The sequence below is a fragment of the Phragmites australis genome, chromosome 15 (assembly GCF_958298935.1).
Source record: "Phragmites australis chromosome 15, lpPhrAust1.1, whole genome shotgun sequence".
Lineage (NCBI taxonomy): Eukaryota > Viridiplantae > Streptophyta > Magnoliopsida > Poales > Poaceae > Phragmites > Phragmites australis.
This window is the reverse complement of record NC_084935.1, coordinates 28,526,896-28,536,897: the sequence shown is the minus strand read 5'-3', so window position 1 is coordinate 28,536,897 and position 10,002 is coordinate 28,526,896. Positions and strand designations below refer to the sequence as shown.

Sequence of the window (10,002 nt, the reverse complement as noted above, 5' to 3'; positions counted from 1 at the left end):
TCTTTTATTTCCAACAGTGACACTATCATCTATCAACACATCATTTGTACCTTCACTTGGTTGTGTATGATCTCCTACGGAAGCATTAGGATCATGGCTAGAGGGGCAAGATGGTGTTGCCGGTGTACCAGTAGAAGCAGCAACACCCACAACCTGTGATGAGATTGAACCCGCGGTAGACATTTCCAATCTGATAAATGAACAAAGATGAGCACCTTATTCAAAATTATTTCTATATGACTGTATGAGCATATGATAAACATTTCAAGATTTTTCACAAACTTGACAGGTAATAATCATGAAACAAAAAACAACTCTACTACTTATCCAGGATAGTAAGACAGATAAACATGGTATGGTAGCACAAGAAAACATTCTCCTGTTGAAGATAAACATGGTATGGTAGCACAAGAAAACATTCTCCTGTTGAAGTTCTCACTTATCCCCTCTTGTTTCCACCAACAAGGTATGGCATCACAAAATTTGCATGAGGAATTTTGCATCGGAGTCCTGAAATCCCACATTTTTTAGTGTTTGAACAAGAGTTAACAAGTAGAGCTTTTCGTTTTTGTCTTATGGAAATGTTCTACTCTCAGTGTCAACAAACTACCAGTCTAAGCAGGATCATAAATGATTCTTCTCAATGCCCAGTTTTGAGAAACCAGTACAAATCTAGCATTATTTTTGTAAACAATTTTCGGATTGAAAAACAGTTGCATGCCAATTTAAATGATGATTTTCAATCATGCGCTCTACTGCTATTCCAGAATGCTTTTAGGAGAAAAGCAATGGAGTATCATCTAGACCAAAACCAAAATAGCAAACTGATCTTGGCACTCACCTTGCGGAGTTGCGGCTCCTAGACAGGAAGATGTCGTGCCGAGGAGGGAGGAGGTCGCCAGTTGCGGAGGACTTGGCATCTTGGTGGTCCTGTGTGGACGCGTGGCGGCGACCGGGCAGTGGTCAACAGGCGGGCAGCGGCTACGGCTTCGGTTAGACCACTAGATCGGTGGCAACTTGCTGCTATAGTTTTGCAGGGTGCGGGCCGACGGGGGAGGAGGCGACGTGACCGGGACAGCCTGACGCCCAGATGCACAGACGCCGGAAGCCCCCTAAAGGGAGTGGATCTGTGCCTTTGTGGCCTGTTGCAGTGCTGCCACTGCCAGGCGCGAGCGGGCGGGGGAGATCCGTCGCTGGCCGGGGGAAGGAGGAGCTTGCCAGGCATGGGTGGGCGAGGGAGGAGGCATCGACGTGACGTGAGTACACAACTGGGAGTGGTTGGCAGGCTGGGGAGGAGTATGGGATGGTGGATTTGTTGTGGCTGTGAACGGTGAGCCTGTGCGGTAGCCGATAGTTAGGGAGTGGTTGCGGCCAGGAGCTAGGGTTTTCAGTTTACACAGACTGGATTGCTGTAATACTCTGCCTCTAATATACCAGGCGACATGTGGGCACCTGTGGGCAAAAGGTAAAACCAGAGCCCGACCCAACCCTTTAGGTATCCAACCCGTCAAACTAGTTGACGAAAATTTAAATCTGAATCCAGACCTGTTAGGCACAAAACCTGCAAGTGCATGTACCCACAAGTCCAATTGCTAGCCCTACGCTAAAGAGAGGACTAATTGGATGGATTTTCTGAAAGAGTTTATGTGCTACTTAAGATGTAACGATATGTTTGTGCCAATTAGAGTTTATACATGCTCTTTTACAAACAAAATAAACATGTACATAAACATTCAATTCGTAACAACACTAGACCATGTAATTAATATATTGAACTATCAATTTGGAGGCATCACTGCAGATCATGTCTCTAGGGAGATGATCACCTCGCTTCCAGAACCTAACTCTGACGCCTCTTCAGGGTACATCCAACCGAAGGGATACACCGGAGTAGGAATGGCCACATGCCCTTCCAGCATAATCACCACCATGCTCATCTCCGGCCTCGCCTCCGGCTGCTCCTGCGCGCACAAGAACGCCACCTTGCACATCCTCTCAACCGTCTCCCTCCACTGCTCCTCATCCGCCGCAGCCATGGAATGACATTCCTTTACGAGGTCCATGAGCTCGCCGCGGTCGTACATGGTCCACGCCAACAACGGCAGCCACTTGTGGCTGTCTGGCGCGCTGTTGTCCATGTTCTTCCTTCGGCCGACGATCTCGAATAAGAGCATCCCGAAGCTGTACACGTCGCACTTCTCGGTCACCGGCGCCGGCGTTCCAACCTCGGGCGCCATGTACCCGATGGTGCCACGCACCCCGTGCACGGGGGCGTGCGCGTCCGCGCGGCTGAGCAGCTGGGCGATCCCGAAGTCGGTGAGCTTCGGAGTCAGGGTATCGTCGAGGAGGACGTTGCTGGCCTTGACGTCGTAGTGAATGATCTTCTTCTGGCACTCCTTGTGGAGGTACCGCAGGCCTCGCGCAACGCCGACGGCGACGGCGAGCAGCGCCGGAGGACCGGCAGCGTGCCTCCGATCGAAAAGGTACTTGTCGAGCGAGCGCTTCGCCATGAACTCGTACACCAGCGCGCGCATGCCGTCGTCGAAGCAGTAGCCGATCAACCTGATGAGGTTGACATGGTTGGTCCTCCAGAGCGCGCCCACCTCCGCCATGAACTGCTGCTCCGTGACCTCGTTGTCCATGTGCTCGTGCAGCACCTTGACGGCGATGTCGAGACCGTTGGGGAGCATGCCTTTGTAGACGGCGCCGAAGCCCCCGGCGCCGAGCTCGGCGGACCTGTGCTGCGTGTACCCGGCGAGCTGCTGCGCGGTGAACCGGATGGCCTTCTCGCTGGCGATCTCTTTGAGGAAGTTCTCGATGGTGGTGTTCCGGATCAGGGAGTCCGGCAACTGCGGCGTCAGCTCCGCCATGGCCGCCCCACCGCTGGTGGTGCTCTTGATGTTGATGGACGGTAGGCCGTACTCCCTGATGCATCTGTAGACGAGGTAGACCATAAAGAAGGTTGCTCCGATAGTTAGCATCGAAAGAGCTGCATCCATCACAGGATTAGACACGTGAGTAATTAAGATGATGCTATCCCGGTGTGGCCGAGAACAAGAACCAGAAATAAGTAAAAATCGTAGTCACGCACCGGTGCCAACGATCATAGAGGAATTGGAGATGTTGAACATGGATTCCTGGAAATCAGTAAATGATTTGTCGAAATCGTTGCTAGACAATTTCTCAAAATCATATGTGAACATTGGGATATTCGGGAATGGCCTTGAGGGCATGATTGATGAGGAGGAAAGAATTAGTCGAAGAGGAGCATACCAGGTCAAGCCATGTCCTGCGCATATATATAGACCATTTACGAGCTAGGGTACCGTGCGTAATCTATGTGTATGTACTTCGTTCGTACGTTTTAACTTTACACGGTTTTGTAAGATAAAATTTCACTAGAAATTTCTTTTACCTCTCTCTCTCTCTCTCTCGTTCTTACACCGCAACAAATTTCCCGTGGGAACTGGAGAATTAACCGTGGTCTTTCTCACCAGCGCGTTAGGAACCATTGGTGGAGGAAGAAACAACTCGGCACCAGGTGCATAATCTGTCAACGCACGTACGAAAGCAATCATGAATGCCTGGCACTACGTACAATCATCGCCGACCGGCCGGCCGGCTTGCTTCATTGGGAGGTAAATTTTATGAGATCCGTACGCGTGAGACCCCGGTGAGATTCTCATCCGTGCCGTTCAAGCATGATCCTACGGCACGTGCGTGTATATGCTTGCACATGTAGAGACATGTGTCAAAACGTAGACCGGGTCTCACGGTGAGATCCGATCTTATAAAATTTATCTCCGCTTCATTGCTGTCACTGCTGTCGTCAGGCTTTGGAGAAAGCGCGCAGCAAGTTCGTCACCGACTCACCGTGTCTGATGTCTCAGTGGCTGTCGCTAGCTGCTCCCCTTCCTTGCGATTTCCCGAGTGCCGGAGTGCGTACGCTGCGTGCCAACCATGGCAGGAGAGCGGGGTGCCTATTTTTCTTCCAGGCATCACTGGCCCATCAACCCTTGGGTCTGCATTTATATTAAAGATATACATGAGTAATAGAATTTATGAAAAATATGGCTGTATGCTCAAGATTTAATTAGGACCTGAGGAAAAACAGACAACTTTTTCTGGTAACACTTTTATGCATGCTTTTTATAGAAATACACTTTTTATGCAATAGGGTTTATAATCCTACTAAGAGTCCTAGTAGGAATCATACTTTCAAGACAAGAGGACTCGTCGGGGCCTATATAAGAACAAGGGTGGAGGCGGTATGGCATCATCAAGCTAACATGCATAGAATCTCATCCCAAGGCTAGTAGATGCAATTTAGTAGGGCTCAAGATGATTAGGGATATGTAATTCTTTACCACTACATTCTAGTATATGGCAAGAATTCAAGGGTCCTAATTAATGGGTCTAGAGCGTAGTAAGAGGGCGGAACTCACATGCACTCTTTTGTAGTTATGATCAAAGAATATCAAATTTGCAGTTTGATCTGCCAAATCTGGTCCTCTTGTCATGATTGCTTCATGAAGTCACTTTGGATTTTATTTTTTTTTCATCTGCGACGTCCTTTAATATGGTGCACACTTGTGCCTACTCATAATATTATACTAGTATCAGATTCGGGTCCGGGGATTGCTGCGCATAAACAATGGCGTCAGAGTATAAAACTCACCCTCAATTATCTCAACACTGAGATTGATGATGAAATTCTCTGTCATGACAATCTTTCACGGACTGAGGCTGTGTTTGTTTGCTGCTTTTGAAACTGCTTCTGCTACTGACAGAAGCTAGAAGGCAGAACAAACGAGGTTCTGAAAAAGTGGTTTCTGAGAAGCCAGAAGCCTGTTTCTGAGGAAAATGAACTAAAGCTGAGAAGCTCGCTGAGATGTGCTTCTCTGAGAAGCTATGTGCTGAGAAGCCAAAAATTTATTGTAGAAATCAACAACCTATTTCCAAAAGCAGCTTTTCAGACAAGCTAAAAACACAGCTTTTCAGAAAAACTCAAAAGCAGAAGCTCAAACAAACACGGGCTGAGATCCTCTGCATTGGAGAAGCAAATACAAAGAGGCTACAATCCTCTGTATTAAGGTAAACGTGCACCGTCCGATCAAAAACGGAGAGCCAAGATCTGTCGCTACAGCAATATGTGAACAGTAAATTTCGGTGCTACAGTATGCCATATCACTGTTGCTACAGTATTTACTACAGTAATATCGACTAATTAATGCAGGCTACTGTAGCTGTTGCTCATTACACTGTTCACACAGTGATTCTCTGCATTAATCACAATTAAAGCAGAGGATCCGGGTCCATCTTTCACGGATGGAACAAGTCTTTTGCGTACCATCTCCCAAAATCATTATCTCCAAAGATCTCTTCCTGCCATTCCTCTTATGCCACCCCAACTAGTTCTTGACAACTTACCCTGTACACCTCCACCAAAATTCTAGGGTGGAGGGCAAAGTCCTTTGGTGTACCTTCCAATTAAAAATGATGGTTTCACAATTACTAGCTAATATTTCTCTCATGTCTTTTCTCACTTGAGGTTTGATATTCTAGTGTCTTAGATGTAGAGGAACCGCACCAACCTATCTTGGATTTGTTAGTTAAAATCTAACGTAGTAACGATCCAAATACAAGACACAAAATGTTGTTTTATTCAAAACATGAACCATCACATCCCTCTCTCCCACTTCACACCTCTTAGTGCACTGTTCTTATAGTGACAAATGCACTTTCATTCCCATCTTCTTAACCCAAAATGAAATGGGTGAAGAGAAGAATGCTCCTTTTGATGTACCTCGTGAAGAAATTTAGTGGAGACATGGTGGACTTGCAAACATGGAAGAGAATGGGATGCAATTTTTTAAATTGTGCCTGCCATGGCTCGAGACCAAAATAAAATGACCAACATCTACACACCTAAGTGCCACTTAGAGTTTTGCAAAAGGCTATTAAGGTTGAAACCATAGTTACAATTCAAAATATTTTTTGGGCACCATCCATTTTATACTGCTACCCCCGAACTGGATCTCAGCTGCTCTGCACAGGTTTCGCCGTCGCCTTCGCCATCTTTACTATCTTCATGCCCTACATCTTCACAGCCGATGCAGTCCCTCCTGCAACTTGAGCAGCATCTCGTCCACTTGTTGAAGGTCTTCTTTTTGCCCTAATTTTCTTCAGTGCTAAAGAAAACCAAAAGCCCTGTAGGCAATTACCTTCGTAGATGACACAAGAATGTTGAAGAAAACCCATTCATTCCTGGTATGCCAAAGAGCCCAGAAAACTCCAGATAACAGGAACATGTTATTATGATCTAACATCGATGTAGATATCTGGGTGGATAGTTCGGGGAACGGATTCCATAGGAACCTCGCCGCCGTTCAGCCAGACAAGCCGGTTCAGTTGTTACAACAATCTTCTTACCCCTTACACAAGTCTCATCCCTCGTCTTAACTGAACTCTCCCTCTCTTTGCTACAACGGGCCAGCTACTTGGACACCCACTCCGAGCACAGGTAGTTTGTGTAACATCCCAAATTTTAAGTATTTAGAATATAGCAAAATTCACTCCAATTTGAAAAAAATCTAATTATTTAAACCACATAAAATCAAGGAAATATATACACACGCACTTGTATGTATGTATTCCAAAGTGCACCAAATTAATTTCTAAATTAATCCCCACAATAAATTGAAATCATATGCTTTTTGGTTTATTTGTTTTTATGTTTCTTGAGTGGAGATTTGAAATTGAATGTCTCTCAATTTCAAATCTTTTCTTAGATTCTATTCAGCTCAATCCCAAATTTGAATCCAAATCCTTTCCCAAAGTCAGAGCTTCAAATCCATTCTATAATTCAAATATTCTTATTTGAATTTATATCAAATCCCTAATCCTTTTTCCAAATCCAAAATTCATTTTTTCCCAATTGAATTTAATCCCAAATTCATTTCTATTTTCTTTCTTCTCTTCGGGCCGCCCCTTTTTCCTCTTTCTCCCTCTTCAGCGTGGCCCCGCTCCCTCCCTTCCGAACCAGCCCGGCCAACCTCACGCACAGCCGCCACGTGCATGCACGCGAGCACTGCCAACCCAACCCATGCGCCTCCCCGGCCCAGCTCCCACGCCCCACAGCCCAGCGACTGCCCACGCGCCAACCCAAAGTTGTTCGCCCTGCTCTCGCTGCCACGTGGTTCCCACCGCTCAGAGGCTTTGTCTCCCTCCTCGATGCACGCTGCCGTGCTATCCCGCCACCGCGACCGGCGTATTAAATGCGCTGGCGAATTCCTTGCCGCCTCTCTGCACTCTCCCATCTCTCAACTCTCTCACACACAGCCCGAGCTGCCCTGACACCGTGCAACTTCAGTGCCCGCAGCACGTGCACGGCTGGCGCAGAGCTGCCATACCATGCGAAATAAGGTGGGTGCCGCCATGTTGCCTTGCTACCGTCCTGTTCACTGAGGCACCGAGCTGCCGCCTCTCTGTTCCTCCCTCTCCCTCTATAAATTCACTGTCACCCCCCCCCCCTTCCTTCTCTTTTCCCCCAAATCCACTGTCACCCAATTCTTCCTCACTGTTGTCACCTCACTGCGCCATCGTCGTCCTACTAGCTGGCTGCGACGAGAGGGAAGAAGGGCCACCACCCAAAGCCTCTGTCACCTCTGCGTTGACTTGCCACAAAGCCCAAAGTGGAGGACCTCGACGCCGAGCCTTCCCTGCCACTAACCTTGCCGTCGATTCTGCTGCTGCAACGCTCTTTCTGGCCAAATGGACGCACGGTGAGCTTCCCCCTTGCCCGCCTCTTTCTTTTGTGCGCTTTGTTTTCCCTTCGGCCCGACGCCGGCGCACCTCTCCGCGGTGACTGATCGCCCCTGCGCCTCAACCGCACCCCGCCGGTCGGGCCACAACCAGGCCCTCGGCCCTTGAGCCCCCTGGCCAGACTCTTCATCTCGCGCTGAGCCTGTAGCTGCCCTTAGCTGGCCAAATCGCCCCCTCCTTCCTCTTCTCCATCGTCGATCAAGCCGCCGCCACCATGTCCATCTCCGGCCATCGACTGGACCCGTTCCGGTGACCTCTTGCCGTCGTCGACCCCAAAAATGGGTTCACGTGCCCCCGTGGGTCCCCGGCCGCCTAGTCTTGTCATGGGGTGGAGTCGGCAGCTCAACTCCAGCAAGGATGCCAATGAGGCGCTGCCAAAATTTCTCACCGTCAGCACCCACCTTCTCTACTCTGCTTCATCCGGCGACACACGTGTGCATGTACGGCCCCAGGCCACGTCGGCATGAGCTGCCGCGCAGGCCAAGCCCGGCTCGGCCATTGGCGGGCCAGCCTGCTACAATTGCCTGCCGCCGCAACTTGCCTCAGCCAAGGTCGCCCTTCCCCAATGGGCTGCCCCAGTGTCTCGGCCCATGTCAAACACCGGCCCTCTCTCTCATGTGGGACATTGTGACAAATAGGTTGAATCATCGTCCGATGGGCCCGAGCCCAAGTCCAGCCCAACCCGAGCCAGTGGGACCCACAGGGCATTGTATAGTGGACCCCACCTGGATACTATACAGTGGGCCCCACATCATTGCTCAGTGGGTCCCACCCATGAATAGTGCTATTTCATAAGTTCTCGATTTAATTTTAGATTAAATCTTCTGGAGTCATAACTCCTCCGTTCTGACTCTAATTCCGATGATTCTTTCACATAAATTCATCTAAATTCAAGATCTACCTTTCTATAACCTTGTGATATCCATTAGAGCTCATTTGGTATTCCATTTGATGTTAATTGATTCTTCTCTAGTATAAGCCATTATTGATCGTAATCACGTTTACAGAACCGGAAGATTTCGCGGAGAACCCCGAGGAACCTGACTTCGACCAAGGTTTAGAAGAAGACTTCAGAGAAGGTAAGTCCGACCTCCTTGATCATTTTGAGCCTATGTTTTGTAACAAACTAAGTGATCAACTTAAAACATGACTTATTATCGCATGTGCTATGTATTGCGCTATTTCAATTGCTTACAGTAGTTAAATCCTATCAAACAACTGTCATGCCTTACTATCTTATCCAGAATACATATCACCTTAGGATTTACCTGTCATTATCTATATTAATGTCGGACAACGCCGTGACATCTAGCATGCTTACAAAAAATCTAGCTTTTTATGATGATAACCCTCGTGACGAAATGCAAAAATGTCATATATATTGAATCATTTGTGACGAACTGAGCGATTTTGTCTTGAAGCAAAGTAGGGCAGCTTGGGCAGCTACTTTTTGTGACAGTTAATTGTTTTTTGTCGTAAAAATTCAAAGAATCCATGATGATTACATGCTTTTCTTATAAAAGATTTAACAATTTGTGACCATAGTAATATATCTCATCATAAATGTTTTGGGCGGACACTCCATGTTGTGGTGGGCTTTCAAAATTTGGACCAAAAATTTCTAATCAACCTTCAACACTCACGGAAATGGAGCCACCCATCCATTTGCTCCTAGGGCACGTTTGGTTTGACACCAACGCATACCCCACCAATCATAGGCGTGCCCAGCCAAAATAGACGTGAGTTTGGTTTGGCGCCAATGATTTGTCTTGCCCACACGCCTGCGCCCGTGCGTAAGCCGTGCTAGTTCATTTTCTCGCCCACGTGTGGGCGAGTTGGTGGCGGTGAAATCCTGCGCCAAATCCTAGGAGCGCCGATGCTTTGACTGGGTGTGGTAGGGCTCAAACCAAACAGGCCCCTAGTCTCCTACCCTATCACCCATCACACATGCTGCAGCCCTATCCCAGTGTCGGCTGACCCATCTCCCTCACCGCCGAATGCCATCTAAGCAGCCTCCCCCTTGCTCTGCTTCTCCCTAATCTGACACGCCGCAACCTCTAGCACCGCTCACCGCACATCTCTTCATCCATCGCACACAGCTCGCTCCAAAGGGTAGCGTCGCATCGACTCCTCTCCCGCTCGCCTAGCTTCCCAAGACGAGTCTGCCGATGTGGCGAC

At 48.2% G+C, this 10,002-nt stretch overlaps 1 protein-coding gene across 2 annotated transcripts; it reads right to left on the bottom strand.

Annotated features, from left to right (window-relative positions):
- Nucleotides 1-1,511: 1,511 nt before the first annotated feature.
- On the bottom strand, nucleotides 1,512-3,316 carry LOC133892032 (G-type lectin S-receptor-like serine/threonine-protein kinase At1g34300). Of its 2 annotated transcripts, none has more exons than XM_062332769.1 (2): nucleotides 3,092-3,316; nucleotides 1,512-2,989 (listed from the first exon to the last, which is right to left on the bottom strand). In XM_062332769.1, the coding sequence occupies exons 1-2, from the start codon at nucleotides 3,231-3,233 to the stop codon at nucleotides 1,803-1,805; spliced, it is 1,329 nt and encodes a 442-aa protein (XP_062188753.1). In that variant the 5' UTR covers nucleotides 3,234-3,316; the 3' UTR covers nucleotides 1,512-1,802. The 2 variants fall into 2 exon arrangements, with proteins under 2 accessions (XP_062188753.1, XP_062188754.1); XM_062332770.1 differs by having other exon boundaries at nucleotides 1,512-2,934.
- Between the last annotated feature and the right edge of the window lie 6,686 nt (nucleotides 3,317-10,002).